The sequence below is a fragment of the Bactrocera dorsalis genome, chromosome 1, assembly GCF_023373825.1.
Source record: "Bactrocera dorsalis isolate Fly_Bdor chromosome 1, ASM2337382v1, whole genome shotgun sequence".
NCBI classification, from domain to species: domain Eukaryota; kingdom Metazoa; phylum Arthropoda; class Insecta; order Diptera; family Tephritidae; genus Bactrocera; species Bactrocera dorsalis.
In genome coordinates this window covers 3,641,419-3,661,749 of record NC_064303.1, presented here as the reverse complement: position 1 = coordinate 3,661,749, position 20,331 = coordinate 3,641,419, and the positions used below count along the sequence as shown (strand labels likewise).

The following is a 20,331-nucleotide window of genomic DNA, read 5'->3' as shown; positions in this document are numbered from 1 at the left end:
ACATTTTATTTGCCTATATAATACCGAATTAATTTGTTGACTTGAGTCTTCTAGAGGTTTTTCTAAATAATTTCGAAACGTCATAAAGTATAGTATGTATATCATGAAATGGTTCTCACTGCTGTTATCAAGCACCAGCTTCGATGATTTTTGAACCAAGAAAGTAAAAAAAGTGGGATGCAGCCTATTGGAAATGGAAGAAAATATAACTAAAAAGGAAAAATTATTTACGTTCGATCTGTCCCGGAAAGTAGAGGGAGTGATATAATTTCTGATAGAAGATAAAACTAAAAAACCAAGAACTTAGTTATTTGAAATTTTACATAAATTTTAAGGTTATAGGAAAAACTGTTAAGGTGAAACTTGCAACTCCTTTCACTACCTGCAACTTTGCTATACAACTTTTTTCCATAGAGCTTTTAGTTTTCTTGGAAATCATCCAAAACTATTATTTACCCTTAAAAACGCAAAATCGCTTAAAAATGATAATTCTTTTCATTTTTGTTATATTAACTTCCTTTTTCAATAGGTTTCATTCTACTTTTGTTAACTGGTTTGAGCTATGGTTTAAAAAAACTATTGGGCACTAAACCATGAACTTCGGTCACTAGCTAACTTCACTTACATGAAACCAATTATTATTGACTCCGAAGAAAAATAATAAATAAATACGAAAAAGTCTTGACTGAAGAGTATAAAATATTATTTTTCAACAGTAAAGTTAAAAATGTGAAATATTTTCCCCAACGGTAAAAACCTAACCAGAAGAATAATCATATAAAAAACGTAGAACCAGCATCAGTTGGTTTTTTTTGCGGTTAATGACAGCATAAAGGGAATAACCAAAACCGGCTTGGCTAATCAGCGGTCATTCAATTAATTTCTATTTTTTTCTTTCTATAAAATATATTTTTTCGCACAATTAATTTCCATATCCGGCAATTAGCAAACGCTAAGGCGATTTTGAATGAAGAAGTATTCGGCAAGCATAATTATATGGGCAACTATAAATACTATGTAATATATTATAGAATTATTAATCATATTATGTTTGTGTGTCTGTATAGTTAGAAAAGTATGTGCAAAAATGCATGAAAAAAAATTTTTAAATTCTCTAAGTCATTTATGCGCTTTTATATACTTAAATTCCGCTTATTTTATTTGTCGGTCATATCAAATTTCAACGAATTTCACAGGCGCGCCAATTCTAAATTCTATACATTATATAGAACCTGATTATAATCCGATTCAGTACTTAGAAGTACTTGCAATTTCCTGTCGTTCACTTCATTAAGTCATTCAACAGTTTTAAATTGCTAAAATTCACTGTTTATTTATTTGCCTGGCTTTTGTTGTTGTTTGGTTTTATTTCTATTTTTGCGCATTTGAATTTGACATTGGCTTTCGGTTGCGAATTGCAAACGAGTTTGTTGACATTATTGTTGTTTACTGTTCGCTAATGGCCACAAATCCGATAATCACGACTTTTTGTTATTGAAAAACGTAGAATAAGCTAAGAACGTGTCTCAAAAGTACAAAAATACGAAAAGAGCTCATATTTTACTAGCTTGATAACATATAAACGCGAGCTCGAGTTTGATAGAAATAGAGATTACGACAACTTTGTACCGCAAATTTTGTAATGTGCGTTTAATAGGCAAATGCATGCCACAAGCCAACTATCGGTTAAGTAACCGGTTAATTAATAGTAATATCGGTTAATTCGGTTAGTTACCCAACAAATGTCGGTTAAATCACTGGTTAATTAACCAACAGCGCTAACAGAGATGTCTGTTAATGTCCCTTTGAGTTTAAATATTTTAACGAATTTTTCGCCAGTATTGACTTTTTGATTTTACTTCGCGAAGTCATCAACGAAAATGTGGCAATGCTTCATTGACTATCACTATGTAAGTTTGACAATTCGTATCGTTTGTGACGTCACATAATGCAGTCTTATCCCTATCATTATTGCGATATACCAACCAATACCTACCAATTTCCTATAAATAATATTTTTTTCCACTCTAAATAAAATATTACTCCATTCTCCAATAGTTACAGAAACACTAAAATTCATAGATTCCAGCCTACACTAAGATCTGATTGCATAAGCGATAGTTACGCATATTTTCCTACTTAATTTCCTGTCTCTAGCGTTATCGCAAGCAATCTTAGAGTTGAATAATTTGGAATGTTTATGCATATTAAAGGCCAATGCAGTTTTAGTGACAAAATAACTGAATGAAACCAAATAGGCTTAATCACATAATACAAAAAAGTATATACTTATGTACATAAGAAAGTCTCGAAATTTTTATTTGATTTTTATTAATTTACCCGCGACCGAAATCACCCATTGACATGCACAATAAAATATGAATAGAAAAGAAATATAAAAGTTCGCCCAACACTCTTTACCGAAATGTGCGATTTTCACTCGCCTTATACGCGTATTCTACAGTTAGCGGATTTGCCCATTGGGTGCGCGCCGTGCAGCTTATCAAGCACATCAGCAGAGGCGAACAACCGCAGTCAAAGCGGCACACCACAACCCACACCCAATTTTCAAACCTGCCCATTTCTGCAGTGGAAAAGCGCAGAGACACACTTTCCTCACATAAACACACACAGACATGTGCACATGTGCGAATATGTGCATAAAAACCTTAAATGGCCAACAGTAAGGCAATGACAGCGAAATGCTAAATTACCAAGAAAGACAAAAACATGAAAATATAGCAAAAACTGCACACGCTTATCAAGCGCAAACGATCAGTAGGAAATTGCCATAATTTATGAAACTCAAAGTGTCTGCGCCACATGGCGTGTGCGCATGCGCTTTGGCTGCAGAAATGTCAAAAATATGACATATGCCAGAACCGCCGAGCGATGTGTGTGTAAATTTATAGCAGCTAATAAATATTAGTAGACAGCTGGCGGATAAGCCTTTGGGCAAGCGGAGAAATTACTGTAAACGGTGTCAAAATGCAACCGTGCGCAGTGAACTCTTTAGTAGAGAAAAGCGAGTTCAGTTTAATTTGAGCTGAAGTCTTTTTCAAACAGGATAACGCTTTTTGCGAACTTTAAGAGCGACTTGGTATCAAATTTTGATGCTTCATCTAGTCCCAATGGCAATGTTGTACAGAAGCATGTTCTGCCAGTAGATTGTGACTTGTCATTAGGCCAGCAACCGTTCTGTAATCCTTTCGAGATCATGTAAGTAAAAAGTATACGTGTTTTTCTTCAAGGCTTTTACACATGATCTTTGCAGTCCTAAATGTCCTTAAAGCATTCCATCTCTCCTTATCCGTATGTCATCTATTTCGTAAATTGCCTTGTATATGATTTTTAGTGACTTCCATATTTTCTGTACTGGTTAAGTAGCCAGATTGAAAGCACTTTTGACAATTTCACGAGCTAATTCGTTTCCCGAAATTCTTTTGTGGCTTAGAACCCATTATATATGCAGCCGATTTCCTTCAGCTGCTATATCCACTGCCTCTCTGCTTCTATGTGCATTATCTGACATAATGCGATGTGAGATTTAGTCTTATTTGCCCGGTTTCTTGAACACAAAGATTGCGTGTGGCAGTTACTGCAGTATTTCGGAAGCTTGAAGAGACGCCTGAGATCCAGCTCCGAGCAATAGATTCCGACTTCCACTCCATTATTATGATCCGTCTGTATAAATGTTGAATGTTGTAAGTTCCGTAACCGAGTCGCATGCTCTTTCAGTGTGGCTTGAGATCTTCTCTCCAAACATATAGCATTAGGGTATGGTCTTTTTTGATCCACAAACTCGCTGCTTATAGTGCTATAGCCGAAAATGAAGATTTCACCTAATGCCGCCAATCTTGCAGCTGATTTTGAGCAGAGTTTTCAGTTGTAATATCGATTGGTGATAGATTGAGTAACCTTTCTAGTACAGTCGGTCGAGGGATTCTTAGGTCTCCCATTACACAGAGCACAGCGAGTCGCTGTATCCAACAGAAAATTTCCATATTTTATTGTTGTTCCTTTTTACTATAAATTTATGCACATTTATTAAAAGTGCACACATGGACACACATGGTTGCAATAGAACATTCTAAAAATTAAAAATAGGCATAAATTTCATAATATTTATGGGTAAACTGTTGTCATTTTGTTTCCTTAGTAATAAATTTCAAATTTGTTTGTATATGCTGCTATTGACTGTTGACTTCAACTGTCTACGATTTTCCACTACACTAAGCCGTTGAAATTTAACCAAAAATACAAAAAATGCCAATCCACCTACATTTTGTTGGCAAATTTAATGAAATTCGTTTAGCGTTTCCAATGCAGTCAGTTGTCATTTGTGGGGCCAACTGGCGCGCTACAAAACATCAGATTGCAATCAATTATGAAAATGTATTCAAAATGCTTGAAAAGGCAGAAAATATTGAAAATAAACATGGCGAACACCGTTAATACTTTGTTTTGACGGCGCCCCCTATCGATTTCTAAGCGGCTTAGCGGGTGCTAAGCTTAAAGGTTCAGGGTAAAGACTTACAAAAGCGATTGGTATGCCAGATTTATTTGTTTCTATAAATTTGAGTTTTCTTGATATTTTTTTTCAATTAAAGACATGGAAATTTTTCTGTTAGCAAGAAAAATCAATAATAATAGAAGTTGAGTGCAAATCTGGCTGTGAAATTGTGTTTTTCTTTACGTTCTCGCTCAAGCATTGCCAATTTTCCTGAGCATTTGTTCCAGTTGACTGGACTGGCAGCTTAAAGTGTCAGCTAAGGTCAAATGCACCTCTAAAATTAATAGCCACTGACGTTTGGTGATTGACAGCGTTTCACTTGGGCGATAAGTCAATTTCACAGCTTGATTGGATTGTGTGGGGGTGGCAAACAAAGGTCTACATAAGTTTTTTTTTTAATTTAAATAGTTTAGGTTATATTATTTGCGTCTCTGCTTTTCTAGTAGTACATATGTATATGCATGTATGTATATAATATTTGACTAGGTCAGTATTATGATTGAGTTTTTTGGCTCCGTTGATTTTATTGCTAAGCAATCAATACTTTTATCAAATTAAAGCAGAAATTTATATTCATTATTAGTTATTCTTATGTAATTTTTATTTTTTTCATATTATTTTTTATATATTTTTTCAGTTTTTTCTTTGTTTTTTTCTTTATTTATTATTACATTTTTTTAATATATTTTAATAATTTTTTAATATTTTTATTTGGTTTCTATTTTTATTTATTTTTTTTTTAAATAAAGCAGAATTTTATATTAATTATTAATATCACTAATTTATATTTTATTTAAATAAATTTTATATTTCTTTTATTTTTTTCATTATTTTTTATATTTTTATTTTAATTGTATTTGGATTATTTATTTTTAATATCTTTTGTATATTACAATATTTTTAAATATGTTACCCGGCAAACGTCTTATTTGTGCAGATTTTTTTTTTGTTGCTTGAGCTTACTCAGTAATTACTTCATTAAACCATAATTAAATTTAATTTTAAACGAGTCTCAGAAGCGATTAAACTAGTTTAAATTTTTTTAGAAAATTGTGTACCTCGATATAAGCATATATGTATGTATATTTGTAAATATCTCTGTATACTGACTTTATGTATCAATTATCGTCAAATGCCAGAGCACTCCCCCATTAGCCAGGCCTTCAGCCAAACCGAGCCAGCCTGTCAAACAGCCAGTCAACCACCTGGCCACACACACACAACAGTTAAACCAGTTAAACAAAGCTGCTGATCGCTCAGGCGGCATGTTAAGTCAGCCTTAATGGCTTACTTAATTTTACATACCCCGTATACATGCACTCATACAAACATAGTTACAAGCGCACAAATGCAGCGCAGAGAACAATGATTGTTAAACATGTGAGTTGAGCAATTTGTCGGCCTACAAAGCGTATTTGTTGTAGGCCAAAGACAATATGAGTTAACAACGTTTAACAAACAATGCACACACACACACATATTTAAGCCCGTATTTTTGTTTGTGTGTGTGGTTTTGTGTATTAGAGGTGGCTACATAATTGCATGCAATCAATTGCAGGCTTTGTAAGCTTAAATTTTACACGCTTGCTACATATTTGAAGATGTATGTATGATTGTGTATACATATATGCATGCATATACATATGTTAGTATGTACATATATTTATATGGTACTTATGTATGTGTAGTTTGCTTTCGGCTACCGCTAAGCGCTCGTTGCACATTGATTCCATTGCTGGCGATAACAAAGCTTACAAGCCTGCAAAATCATTAGCTATTTGTAGCTTTTAATTGAAAACAAGCACATATACACACAGCTTTGTACATATATTACAATACATGCATATGTATTACATTTGGATACCGTAATATAATGAATGCCGCATAGTTTTCTGCGCTAATTGAAAGTAACCGCCGAATATCCATAGTTACTACAATAGCTACACATTCGACCTCAAAAAGTATCAGTAACAAATATGCACTTATATTCGCGTATGTAAATACATATCCAAGCCATTGTGTAGGTGTGTAAATCCAAAGAACAAAAGCCCACGAAAATATTTCGAAAATTTGTCTGCACGCAAGCGAAGTTAATTTGCGGCTCCATTGCACCAGCTGCACTTTGTGCAGTTATTTGTTGCAGATACACACAACACATATACACATTTTCATAGTAATTATATACAATTTATGTTTGAAGCTATCAAAAATATTTCGGCAAATTATCATTATTTGGACACTGACAAGAAGCTTAGTGTCTAGAAGCGAGTCAGCTTAGTGGGCTTGCGTTTGACATTCCTATTATATGCAACTGCGTTAACGACCCACAGATCTGTGGAAGGTTGATAATGAGTACCAAATTTACAGCCAACAATATGGTAATTATCAAATATCAGATTTCCCTGCGCTATATCTCATGGTTCTGAGCTATCGTCAATTCGAATTCGTCGAACTTTTTTATGAATCAAATTTAGAAGTCAAAAATGTGAAATTATGGTTGGGCCATACTGATATAACTGCTGGAAATTATAAGGACAATTATTTACTTGTTGCTTTATACAACACAGTTAGTAATTTACTTGAATTATGAGCTTTCGCAATACAAAAAAATCAGATATTTCATCTATTCTAACCGAAATAAGCTTACATCTGCTTAGCTTAGTATATGTAAAACCCCTTAAATACCCAGCAAGCTCTTTTCATGAAACCACAATCACCAGAAATATCCCCTTCTATCCAAAACGCACACTGTCAACCGCAATATTTTGCCTTACTCAGCCGCAGCAAGTGGCATTTCCTTTCAGCAAACGAAACAGCCAGCTGTGAACGTCTTTTTTCGCTATTGTTGTTGCCTTCAGCTGATGACTCACAAGTCAAAGACCGAGTTGTAATAAAAACTAAACAAGTAAATGCAAATAAAAAGTCAACAAATTGTGGAAAAATAAGCGCTGACTAAAACTGCCGGCCAAGGCAGCACAGCAGTGTTGATGAGCATAAAGAGGCTTGAACGTCAGCAGGACAAATACATGAATTGCATGCGAAATGCAAAATTGCCAAGCAATAAAATATTTTATGTTTTCCTATGCTGAGGCATATGGCACTTATTGCTTGGGAGACTTGTGCGTTTTATTTCTCGTTCATAAGAAAATTGTGCACATATGCCTATTTGATGCATATGTGTGTATGTATGTTTGAGTGTGCGTGTACATACATATTATGTAGACCCTGTTGGGAATTTAATTAATATTATAAAAAATATATTTTTAATTTTTATTTTAATTGCTTTTGTTATAGAATCAAAAAATACAAATCATAAAAAATTAAAAAAATTAATACATGAAAATAAAAAAATAATAAAAAAGTAAATGAAAAATATATTTTTTTATCGTGTTTTTTATTTTTACTACTTTTTTTGTTTTTAATTTTAATTTTTTTTTATATTTTTTGTTATTGTTATCTAATTTTAATTTATTTTTTTCATATTAATGGAGTTTTTTTTATAATTAAATTTAATTTTAATTTTTTTCTATATCCAATTTTTTATTATTTTTCATTTTGATTTATTTTTTTTTAATTTTAACTTTTTTACAATTCTTTCCTTATTTTTATTTATTTTTTAATTTTAATTTAGTTTTCTTTTAATTTATATAATTATTGTGCTTTTATTTTAACATTATAAATATAAAAAAATAAGAATAAAAGTATAATAAAAAATTAAATAAATAAAATAGAATTAAAATATAAAATAAAAATATGTATTATCTAATTTTTACTAATTTTTTTGTTTTTAATTTTAATTATTTTTTATATTTTTAATTATTGTTTCTTTAATTTTTATTTATTTTTTCATTTTAATTTAGTTTTTTCATAATTTTTGTTTTTTTTTTAATTTTTAATATTTTTTTATAATTCTCATATAATTTTTCTTAATAATTATTTTAATTTTAATTTTTTTTCTTCATTTTCTATTTTTTTTATACTTTTTAGTTTTTTTATGTCATAAAAAGCAAGAGTGATTTCAAAATTTTTTTGCTGTGGTCATCAAAAATTACCATAACATCGTTTACCAAATTTTCAAATCTGAACCAAATTGTGTCTACAAGCGTCCAAGCCACTCCCTGATTCGTAGTGAAATCGAAAGCAAGCAAGGCGTTACAGTTTGACCAGCAGGCCTGCCGAGTGTCAGAGCAACCGTTGTCGCTTGTTAGCTGCTGCAGCGCCTGCAAATTGCCCGCAATTCATGCGCACTTGAGACTCATCGGTGTTGGTTGGCCGCCTAGCCGCATGGTGTCACGCTGAGCCACATGCATCTCCATGCATATGTATGTCCGTTTGCGTAAATTGCAACAGCAAAATATGTATTTATTTATACAACAGTCCCATGTGTTGTTTTTGCTGTTGTTGTTGTTTGCTCCACATGGAATTATACGCATATCACATATGTTGACCTTTACACATGTTGTACGAAAATTAACTGCAGCCACTGTGCACACGACTGCTTACTAATAGTGTTGTTGCTGTTGGCATTTTGCTGTTAATGCTTGCTGCGCGCGCCTGTTTCATGTTACTGCTGCAAATTACGAGCAACCAACCAAATGTTCATACATATTTTAAAAGGAACAAAACTTAGAGTGCGAGTTTATGCCACATGTTGCATGTGTCATTTGCAGCTTGTCACTTGACAGTTGCGGAAAGCAAGCAGCATTAGACAGGCATAAAACACAAAGCAAATGCGCATAAAAGCGTGCAAACGAAAGTGCAACGGAGTGAGTGTGTGTGTGAGTGTGTATGAGTGTCTGTTGCATTGTAGATTTGTGAGTTTGTCTCATGTATGTATGTTTGTGTGCTTGCATGACACAACGTATCACTCAACGTCTTGCAAACATTAACTTTTTATTTCCAGTAACTACATGTGTATGTACATATGTATGTGTGTGTTTGACTTCTACATTTAAGCGAGAAACAGTTGGCTATTGTTCTTTGTTCATTGTTTATCTTTTTCACTGCCTCCACTGTCTTTTTGTCTAGGAAATTGTAATAAATTACACAATTTTCTAATGTCATTTTCATTTACTCTCATTTCGCTGTTTTTTCACTAACGAGCGTTGCATTTTTTGTTATTGTTATTATTATTATTGCTTGTTTCGTAATTCAGTGCTCATTTTGCAACGGCGTCGCGTGTTGTTTATAGCTATTTTATTGTTATTTTTGTTGTACAATGTGCATTTGTAGAGCTTACAAGGCGATAGACACGTTCAAATGGCACAACTGGTGTTCACTTAGTGACAGAAATGTATATCATTTATTATACATTATTGTACATATATGTATGTATGTCTGTATATATTTTGAGATTTTGAAATAGTTGTAGCAGTAAACATTTCCTACTTGAAGTCACCGTGACCGCTGTCATGGTGAGCAATAATTTTCGTATGATTTCACGCTAAGCTTCTGTAACCGTTCAGTCGTATAAGCACACATGCTGTATGTATGTTAGGGCGGCTCAACATGAGATAGTAACAAGAAAATACGTCTACTTCGACTGCAGCAAAGCTAAAATATCCTTCAAAAGTGCATTTCTTTTGACATTACAAGGTTTAAAATGATCTTTGTCCTGATTATAATCGGCCACTTTGTATGGCAGCTATATGCTATAGTGCTCCGATATGAAAAATTTATTTGGAAATTTTATTGTTGCCTCAAGAAATAATTCTTGTTAAGTTTTCAGATATCTTTTCAAATAAAAAAGTTTTTCTTACAAGAACTTGATTTCGATCGGTCCGTTTGTATGATAGCTACTATATGCTCTAGGGATCCGATATCGACGATTTAGACAAATATGCAGATTCTTAAGGCAAAAAATATGTATACAAAATTTCATATCGATATCTTAAAAACTGAAGAACTAGTTCGCTTATATCTGTACATACATAGATACTGACTGATCGACGGGCCTGGCTAAATCGACTGAGCTCGTCAAGCTAATCTTGTATGTATATACTTGTAAAGACTCGGACGTTACAAACTTCATGGCAAACTTAATATGCTGTTCAGTGTATAAAGACTCTTTTCCAGATGTCAAAGTATAGCTGACCTTAGCCATCTCTAATTGAGACCAAATTGTCATACTTCACCAATAAAAGGCTAGTGCCCGAATGTGAGATGTCTAAGGACAGTGTTTGAAGATTAGAAAACCTGATAAAAAAGATATCCAAAATACATTTAAGGGTCGTCTTAATGCATATTTAGAATTATTTGCATAAAAGATTAAGTTGTTTGAAAATAATAAATTAACCCTGCTTTGAGCTGTAGGAAATTATAGTAATCACATTTTATTATGTTTATTATCCTTGAAGTATGCCACATGTGGAGGTCTAGGGGAGTTTAACAAGTAGACTAATTTTTGAAATTAAAAACATGTTTGAATCTTAAAACTGCACAGTATTCAACTCAGTAGTTCTTTCCATATTTGAAGCAAGCCGGTTGAAAATAAAAAGTGAAAATAGTAAGCAAGTTGAAAGTATCAAGAGTTGGAACCAACTTCAGTATTCCAGGTAATACAGAATTACATTTTATGCTTATTAGGAAAGTTTTTCACAGATAGTTCGATGTTTCATTTTCACTTTATTCGTTAGCTTGATGTAGATTTTTCGGCTTCGGCTCACCTTTGTCATTTTATTTGGCCGATTGATCGCCTGTATCCGGGTCGTAAGCATAGATCCAAGATTCATCGCCAGTAATAATAAGGTTCATGACATCCTGGTAGTCGGAAAGCATTGTTTCACAGACGTTAACTCGACGCTGTTTCTCGAAAAAATTTTGTGATTTTGGATTTTCTCACTTTTCTTGGCCTTAAATGATCTTTCAAAATGGTTTTCACTGATCCTTCCGATATTCCAACGACGCCAGTAAGATCTCTGACTGTTAATCGTCGATTTTTACTCATAAATTTTATTCACGTGCTGATCATCAATTGATGGCCGTCCTCGACGTGGTTTTTCAGGAATGCATTCTCGACCCTCTTTGAATGCTCGTGACAAACAATTATCACCGAAGGTCTCTTCCAACATTCAGGATGTTTCGGCATCAGAAATCCGAACACAAAAGAAATATATATCTCGACGGATGGGTTTTCGCACGAGATTTAAGTTCAAAAGTCTTATTATTTTTTGCCCACAGTTCGCGCTGTCGTACGAAAGACTGATTCATTCAAAAAAAAAAAAATATTAACAATGCTTTTTCCTCAATACAATACTGCATCTCCCTCCTCTCTCTAACAAAGGAATCCTTAGCTGAATAATACATTTATCTTCTTCAATAACACTTCAATGATAATTATATTCCAATAAAAAATTGTCTTCACTTATCGTCTGATCAGAAAAATAATAAAGCTCCATCTCACTAAGTCATGTAAGATTCCAATATGGAATTTACATTATTTTAATTTTTTGTTTTTGTTTTGTAAACCAATTGATGGTTTGTCATTTTACAACAGAGTAATAACTTGACTCTGTTAAATTATGCCAAATCACTATAAATTCTTTAATCACAAGCCACAACTCAACAAGCGTAATGAACTCTCTCTACCCCTCACATACAAATATGCCTACTCATGGTCGATTTGGACGTATCAAGTCAATATATAGCAATTTACCAACACATTTTTATATTTTCCGAAACCGATTAATAATGACAAAATGATTGATGAGCATGTTAGCTCAAGAGAAAAATTACAAACAATGAAAATAATAAAACTAACTGCATAATAATGAACTCTGCACCACTCACTTAAATTGGACCACCAGCATCACTGGCACGAGGAGTGGACGCACTTCGACTACGTTAGGCATTGCAGAGCGTTGGCCGGCTGTCAAATGAGCCAGCAGACCGACGCGCTGCAATGATAAAAATACTTTATTCTTTTCCTTTTCCACATTGAAATAACAGTTGCAATTAATCATCATTTGAAGCCGTTAAACTGAAGCTGCAAAAGAAAATTGAAAAACTCAAAACGACAAAAAAGTCAAAAGAAAGAAAATGTGACAGCGGTAATTACGAATACTACGGCGACTTTGACGACAACTGCGACGACGACGACGACACCGCGCTTGTGAGCGACTTACAAAAGTGCAGTATTGTAGGCAGCGATATGTCCGCCACAGCGCGGGCGCAAACCTCTCCCGCTACAACCCCACTCTACGATGGCTATGCGACCATACGTTCGCGTGGACTCTATCGGTCGCGTTCTATACGCGCTGCCGAATTGGAAGCTGAACTCAGCGGCGCTGATGCAAAGGTCAGCAATAGTTCCACAGATATGCGTCGTCCGGTCCTTGTAGAGCGACGACGCACACTTTCACTTAAAAGCGACTACAGTCAGTGTTCTTGCTGTTCGGGCAATAGTGGCGTGTGCCATAATGCACAGCGTTTGGGTAGAGCCAACAGCACCACAAACAGCACGAATAGCGCGCACACACCCAGTGTGGCGGAGGAGATCTACGCCAGCCGTCCTGTTGGCAAAGCTGTGAAAACTCCAACAATCAGCGATTTGGAACCACTCTACGCGAGCACACATTTGCGTCTCTCCGGGTTTCGTCCACTTTCGGATGCCTCATCTTCGTCGGGCGGTGGCGGTAGCAATGGCGGTGGCAGTAATGGCGGCGGTTGTCGTGATAGTGTTATCGGTTCGACCGGTTCGGGCAGCATTACTGTCGAGTATCAGAATCTAAAAAAGAACTCACGTTTTTCGTTGGACTCACTGCAAAGCAGCGCTACACCGAAAACACCTGACTATACAACTGCAGAGGAGGAAAATATATTCTTGTATACCGCACCGAATAGTCCAAAACGACGCTTGGACAGCACAAGCACACGACACTCTTATGGCGACTCGGAACGTTGCTACTCACCAATATCTACGAAAAACTCTTTCGAAATGCAGGAATACAATGTACCTAGTGGTCGCACCTCCGGTGACTTCTCACCTTCAAAGCTGCGCCGCTTATCTACACGCAGCAATACATCCAACACCAGTTCCCACTACAGTCGCACCAAGTCACTCATTGAGAGCGCACGTCCGACCACATTGATGACAAGCTCTTATCATCGCAGTGAGAGTGAGAGTCCAACATATGCCGGTCGTCCAGCGCTTTCGCCTAATGCACCACCAACACCGGTGCGTCGCGAAAGTCTCTATGCCAAACCAAAGATTTATGCCATGTCCACGCTAAGCGTTCCACCGTCAGCACAGTCCTCACAATCGCGACCGACCAGTCCATGTCGCAGTCCATCCAAATCGCCAATACGCTCGCCTACAACAACTAACGGTACCTATCAGCTACCGACGGCACAACGCAGCACCAGCGCCGAAATACTCGAACGTTCGCATACTAGTCACTCGCTGAATACCATAGATCAAGACGATATACCCGCCGTTCCAAGTGCCATGCCGGTGTTACAGAACGCCGTCGATCGACGTTATCACACCTTGGGTCATATGCGTGTACAAAGTATGGGTGCGGGCTTGTATCGCTCGTATGATTCGTCGCCAATGGGTTCCATGTTAAATATGATGAATGGCGCTTACTATTCCGTCTATGCCGGTCGTCAGCATCATCACGCGATGTTGCAAGCGAATAAGTCGGCTGGGAATATTTATGCATCGGCTGATGATGCTGTTGCGGACCTAAACCGTTTAGCGCCGGAATATGTTGACCCATTGGACTTTAAAATTGGCTGCCAAACGACGCTACGCAGTAAGCCAGTGATCCCTTGGTATGAGTTGGCTATAAAGAAGGACTTTAAGCGACAGTCTTGTCCACCGATTACCGGCAGCGGTTTGACGACTAGCAGCAACACACTGAGCATGAGTCGCAGCACGGATAATAAGGTTATTATTTACTTTTAATTAATATATTTTTTATATTGATACTGTTTATTATACATCACTTTTAACTTAATTAGATTTTTATAAGATTGTAGACGAGAATTTTCGATCGTACCTTTTTTTCATATAATATTTTAGTTCATCTCAAAGGGTACTTGAATATAAGGCCCGGTTTCGGGAGTATTAATTTTCTATGAGCAAGACCTTTTTCGTTCTCTTCAATCCGCCTTTAATTTCGATGAGAGCAAAAAAGTGAACTGTACGACCTCTCTTGCGATTTGAGTGTCTAAAAGTAGTCAATACAACAGAGTGTGCGGAACGCTTTGTCATATATTTTAAGCTTGCAAGTTGGTACAAATTTTGCACAATTCCCAAGTTCTCATCTCCCTACAGGGATACCCACCAATAGTTTACTTGAGCATGTCGCACACGTTCACACATCAGTCACATAAATAAGCGCTCCTTAGCGCATTAACTAAATACAATCTCGTACGCATATGTGGCAAGAAGATTAAGTAGCTAAGGGGGAAATCGTGTAAGCATGACTTGAATGCAACTGAAAGACACATGAGATAAGGAAAAGCGCATAATTAAAATGACAGATGCGCGTCTACAGCTCAAAAAGCACATGTAACTGTATACATATATACATAACTAGATAAATATGAAGAGGCGATCGGGTGAAAAGAATGAATACGTCGAGTCGGTGAGGCAAAATATTTCAGATTACGTGCTTGAGTTGGGTGTGCAGAAATGATGCTAAATTGTTGGTAAAAAACTTGAGTATATAGAAAACAGTTATCACTTTTCTACCTTAGATAAACTGACAAAATAGCTTCAGAGAGCACTCGAGGAGTTCTCAGTCTGTAAATTTTGGTCTCATGGTTTCTACCGTTTGCTGTACAAATAGATATTCAAGATCGCAATATTGTTAAACTTTATCACTATCACTACTAATAGTTTAAGTTGTCAGTTAAAAGCTGTTAAAAAAATTTTCTCTATGGAAAGTAGGAATCTTCTGATCGAGAGAACGGGCCTACGTTTCTCCAACAATATACTGTAACACACTCTCTTTGAATAGAAATCTATAGTATATTCTTCATTGAACTACAATCTCTGAAACATTTTCGATAGGAATTTCAAAAATCAAGATAACTGTCTTAAAGTAGTAACTGTCTTTAACCCATCATCTCCACGCAAACATTTATATGACATTTGGAAAATAAAACCATGTTAGTATGTACATTCCTAACAGATCCATCAAGCGCACTAAAGTAAAGGTTCACAAAGCTCAAATCACAAAACTTAATTAACCCTTTCTTCCCTCGTATACCGTCTTTAATAAAATCAATACCTCAGTTAGCAACACTATAATTTCCCAAAGCGTGAAAAAGCGTTGTTTTGCCATATTCAATATGAACTTTATCTGTCATACAAATGTCGCTACTGTCTTGCGTCAAATAGTAAAACCGTCTAATCAATGCCAACGCGGTGTGCAAATAAACTCGCCAAACAATGAATGTGCGGCAGCTAGTATGAAAAGCTGCATGTTAACTCACTCAATGTCAACAACGGCTCAGGAAAATCCAATTTAGGTCGTTTGTAACGCGCGTAGCGCCGTTTGTGGCGTTTCACTCGTAACTTAGTATTTCCACGGACTTGCGGACTTTTTTGGCTCATACTAACTTTTCATGTGAACACTCGAAATATATATACATAGTGGCATATACATATGTAGCAGTTGCATATAATATATATGGCACTTGACTATTTTAGACTTATACGTGATTGAAAATATTGTATGCGCCGCCTTTTACGGTACTTTTTCGTAGTCGCATACGCATGTTTTCTCGCGCAATATTAGAAACTTTTCATGGGAATGATTAAATTGGCAAGTGCAATAATTTTTGGTGAGAAAAAATTATACGAATTTTTTTGTATTTTTTTAACATTTTGATATTTGCTTTAATGGCGTTGCAAATAATTAGGTATTTATAAATGTCTCAAGGGGTTTGATTAATCGCAGAGCAAGCGATTGTAGTATTTTTTTTTTTTTAATATCGTTTTCTTAAGGATCTTTTGGCTTTGACTTCAGCATGTTAAATTTCAAAATCCAAAAACCAAAAAATGTATATAACATCAGATGAATGCTGATAATGATTGAAGGATCTAATCAAATTTAACGGCTACCCCAAAACCAATCGCATTTTCCGTGATAATTTCCACCACGAATTGACTTAAAATCGAAATTATCATCGAAAATCTTAATTCTTCGACCAATACCTAACAAATATACATATATGTCCTGAAAGTCGTGTGAAATAGGTCAGTTGTTTCTGAGAAAAAAGAAGCTCGTTGTTTGGGTACCACATACATTTTCTATGTAAAATTTTGACTGAATCATCTGCGATCCTTTGCTGAAACGAAATGAAATCGAACCATTACTGCAGCGAATGGTAACAGAAGACGAAAAGTGGATCAAAAACGACAACAATGTGCGAAAAGGATCGTGGTCCAAGCGTTTGTGAAGCTCAACAAATGGTCGCAAAGCCATGAAAGGTTATGCTCAGTGTTTGGTAGGATTGAAAAGGAATACTTCACTATGACCTGCTCCAGCCTGGTCGAACGATTGGTCCTACATTTTACTGTCAACAACTGATGAGATTGAAGTAAGCAATCGAAAAATACGACCAGAACTGATCAAAAAAAAGGGGCTTCGTTTTCCATCGACAAAAACTGGGAGAGCTTGGTTGGGAAGTTTTGATGCATCCACCGGTCAGAAGTATACCTTGCGTCATCGGACTACCATTTGTTTCGTTCAATGCAGAACTCCCTCAATGGGGTATAGTTGGCTTCAAGAGAAGCCTGTGAAAATTACTTGTCGCAGTTTTCCGCCGAGAAACTGATGGAATAATGTAACTGCGAAAAAGTTCTACTTCCTTTCACAATTAACTTAAAGTTTACCGCTCAATCACTTTTATCTTTGGCTGTGGAGCAAAGTCTTTTTTAAACTATTTTAAAGCTATTTCTCGGTCTCTTCTTAATTAGTATGCCTTCCGCTATCAAATTACGATTTATCTGCCTAAAGCAAGCTTTCATCAATGGCAAAATTCAAGAGAAATCGCAAACTTCATGTAAAAAAGATTGCTTACATGTGTACATACTTATCCATATAGGACTCAAACTAGAGAATCGGTTAACCGCCGACGCAGTAATCCAAACTCTGCCTCAAACTATCTTAAAAAGGTGAATGTCAAAGCAGATGAATAGACATGTTTTCAGAAGATAGGTATTGATAGTATACTGGCTATGCTAGTATGTACTATATACGAGTAGTTAGTTGCCTCACCGCCTGGCATTGCAACCGCATTTTCCTATTGAGGGCGCGTCAATGAGGAATTCACAGGAAAACGCGCTTATAGAATTAGCACTAACTAACAAACATAGTAGAAAATAACGTTATAAATCACCACATTTGGCGGTTAATCAGGAAATCTAAATCGAGACAGACTAGTCGACACAGTACATAAATACTTGAACGTGCAACGACAGCCGCGTATGGCAATGCCAGCCGCTTGCATGCGTGTCTGTGTGTGACTTCAATGCGATTTATAGTTAAGCCTAAACATAAATATATCGATATCAAATGTGAGCGCAGATAATGAGATAGAGAAAAAATGAATATGAACAACAAAAAGATTGCGGTTGTCGACGCGCGTTGCAGGAGCAGCCAAGCCAAAGCGGGCAAGTTGTGTGTCAAGTTTATGCGAGCGACTGCGTGTTGGCCGGGGCAGGCGGCGGTTCCGGCGACATGTGAATTGTGTTTTGGAAAATGCGTGCCAATGCAGCAGCAACTAGATTTAATAAGGTTGCCAACTTACAAACAAGCGGAACACTACACCCTGCTAGGTGACGCGGCAAAACTGGCTGCGCGCTCTGGCGGCGGCGCACGGAAAAAGCTTGTCATGCTCTAAGTTCTTTTCCTTGTAGCGTCTGACTTTTTTCTTTTTTGCGCCTTGGAAATTAGCGGAATTGTTGCTAATGCTTCTTGCTTAAATAAATAATAAATGTGGTGATTATAAAAGCAAGAAAATACCTCTACTTGTCTATATATGTGCACATACTTAGCAATATCTGCTCAGAAATATTGCCTGTTTGCGTTTTACGTGACCCCCATCAGCGTCGAAAAACTTCAAGCAACTTGTTACGAATTCACAAGCATATAATTGCCATTCAAGAAGTACATAAATACACACACATTCGTACATATGTATGTACTCACACATCAATCATTTCCAAATCTCAAACTTGATGGCGCATATAAATTTATAAAAAGATTCAATTTTTCGGTTACGCATTCTTAATATGTCAATTGAGATGTCAAAAAATCAATCAATTTGATGTGAAAATTGTTAGTGAGCTCCTTTATCGTGATTCTATAAAAGTACACTCATACAAACAGTTTTACATGCCACGAGTATCACATGAACGTGACGAAATCGCGCGGATTCCCAGATAATATCATTGATAGATATCGGTTGTTGGTAAAGTTGTTCTTCGAAACAAACGATTTATTTTAGAAAACTAAAAATAATTCCACGATTATTTTTTCCAATTGGAAAGCTTTTATTTAAAAATCATTTTAAAATTAAGTATATTCGTAATAATTTTATCTTTATTTCAGCTTTAACTTTTGAGACAACAAGACGCTTTTATTAGTTCTCTTCGGGACTGGCTGAACTTCCATTGAGTTGTCTTAAAGATATGGTAATTTTTTTTCATCAAAGAGACATTTACAGCCTTTAAATAAAATAAAATCCAAATTGCTGTAATTTTTGACATAAATTCACTTTAAGATGGGTTTTACAAAGCTGTCAATTGGTAAAAGCTCCAGACCGATTTTCAGATCGATTTCACTTAACGACATATGATTATTATATCCTGAACTTCGCCACGTTTCTAGTACTCAGAAAGACTCATCGGAGATCCTATAAAATGTACATACAAATTAGGCAATTTAGTTTTGTCCATCTTTATGTCGGTAATGATCTGAAATATTGCATATGCCCTTTTCACTCTAAGAAGCTGCTCATTTTTTGGAACTGCCCATATCGAGCCACTATCATATACCTAGCTGCCATTCTCCGATGCCACACTACAGTTCCCTAAAATGTTCACATCGAAAATTAAGATAAAAAATACCCTTTCATACCTGTTTATGCGTTCCTCACAGTCAAAGCTATTTTTTTGTTTTTAACTAAAAATTCTCTAATGGCAAGGGATTTGTGAAAGGGCTGGGCATTCACAGAGAAAGTGGAAATTTTTTTCCTTATTTCCACAAGTTTCCTACTACTATCCGAGGCTGCAAATGTTGTTACAGGGCATACCCATTTTGGACGCATGTTCTCTAAATGGCCAATGTCCTGCTGTAGTAGCAGTTAGTCTGTAGATACTTTTCTTGGATTCTATGTAATAAGTCGTTAGTTCCTTTCTTGTCATATAATGGCCATATCTGTTTAGTTATATAGCATTTTGTTAAATTTTTCTATCTGTTATTTGCTAAGTGTTGAAATTGTATATTGAGCACTCTCCTGATCGATCCTAGCGGGCTTGGATTAACTCTGCCTCAGATCCGTTTAGGAAAGCTCCTGCCTTTGCCAACTCGTCTACTTTTCCGATTCCGAAAATGTTCTTTTGGCCGGGAACCTAGATCAAGTCTAGCTGGTGCTTATCTTCTACTGAGCTCAGTGCTTTCTTGCAGTTAAGGACCATGCTGGATTTAGTCATGGGCGACGAAAAGGTCGGAGAGCCGCCTGGCTATCCGTGTATATTGTTGCTTTATGTATCCTCTCGTAGTTATTCAATAGAGCTCCGCAGGCCTTCTCTGTGCCCAGTACTTCCGCTGCGGAAATGCTAGCCGAGTTCGGAATAT

The 20,331-nt window shown here is 36.0% G+C and overlaps 1 protein-coding gene across 12 annotated transcripts in view; it reads left to right on the top strand.

Annotated features, from left to right (window-relative positions):
- Nucleotides 1-20,331, top strand: part of LOC105232477 (protein sickie) — a 396,183-nt gene that overhangs the window by 343,700 nt on the left and 32,152 nt on the right. The window contains exon 2 of one of the 12 annotated variants that reach the window (XM_049446869.1): nt 12,461-14,402. The exons of the other annotated variants lie outside the window; for them this stretch is intronic. Within the exon in view, the coding sequence (XP_049302826.1) occupies nt 12,663-14,402 (1,740 nt within the window). The 5' untranslated portion in view covers nt 12,461-12,662. The remainder of the gene's footprint in view (nt 1-12,460; nt 14,403-20,331) is intronic. 12 annotated transcript variants of the gene reach the window in all.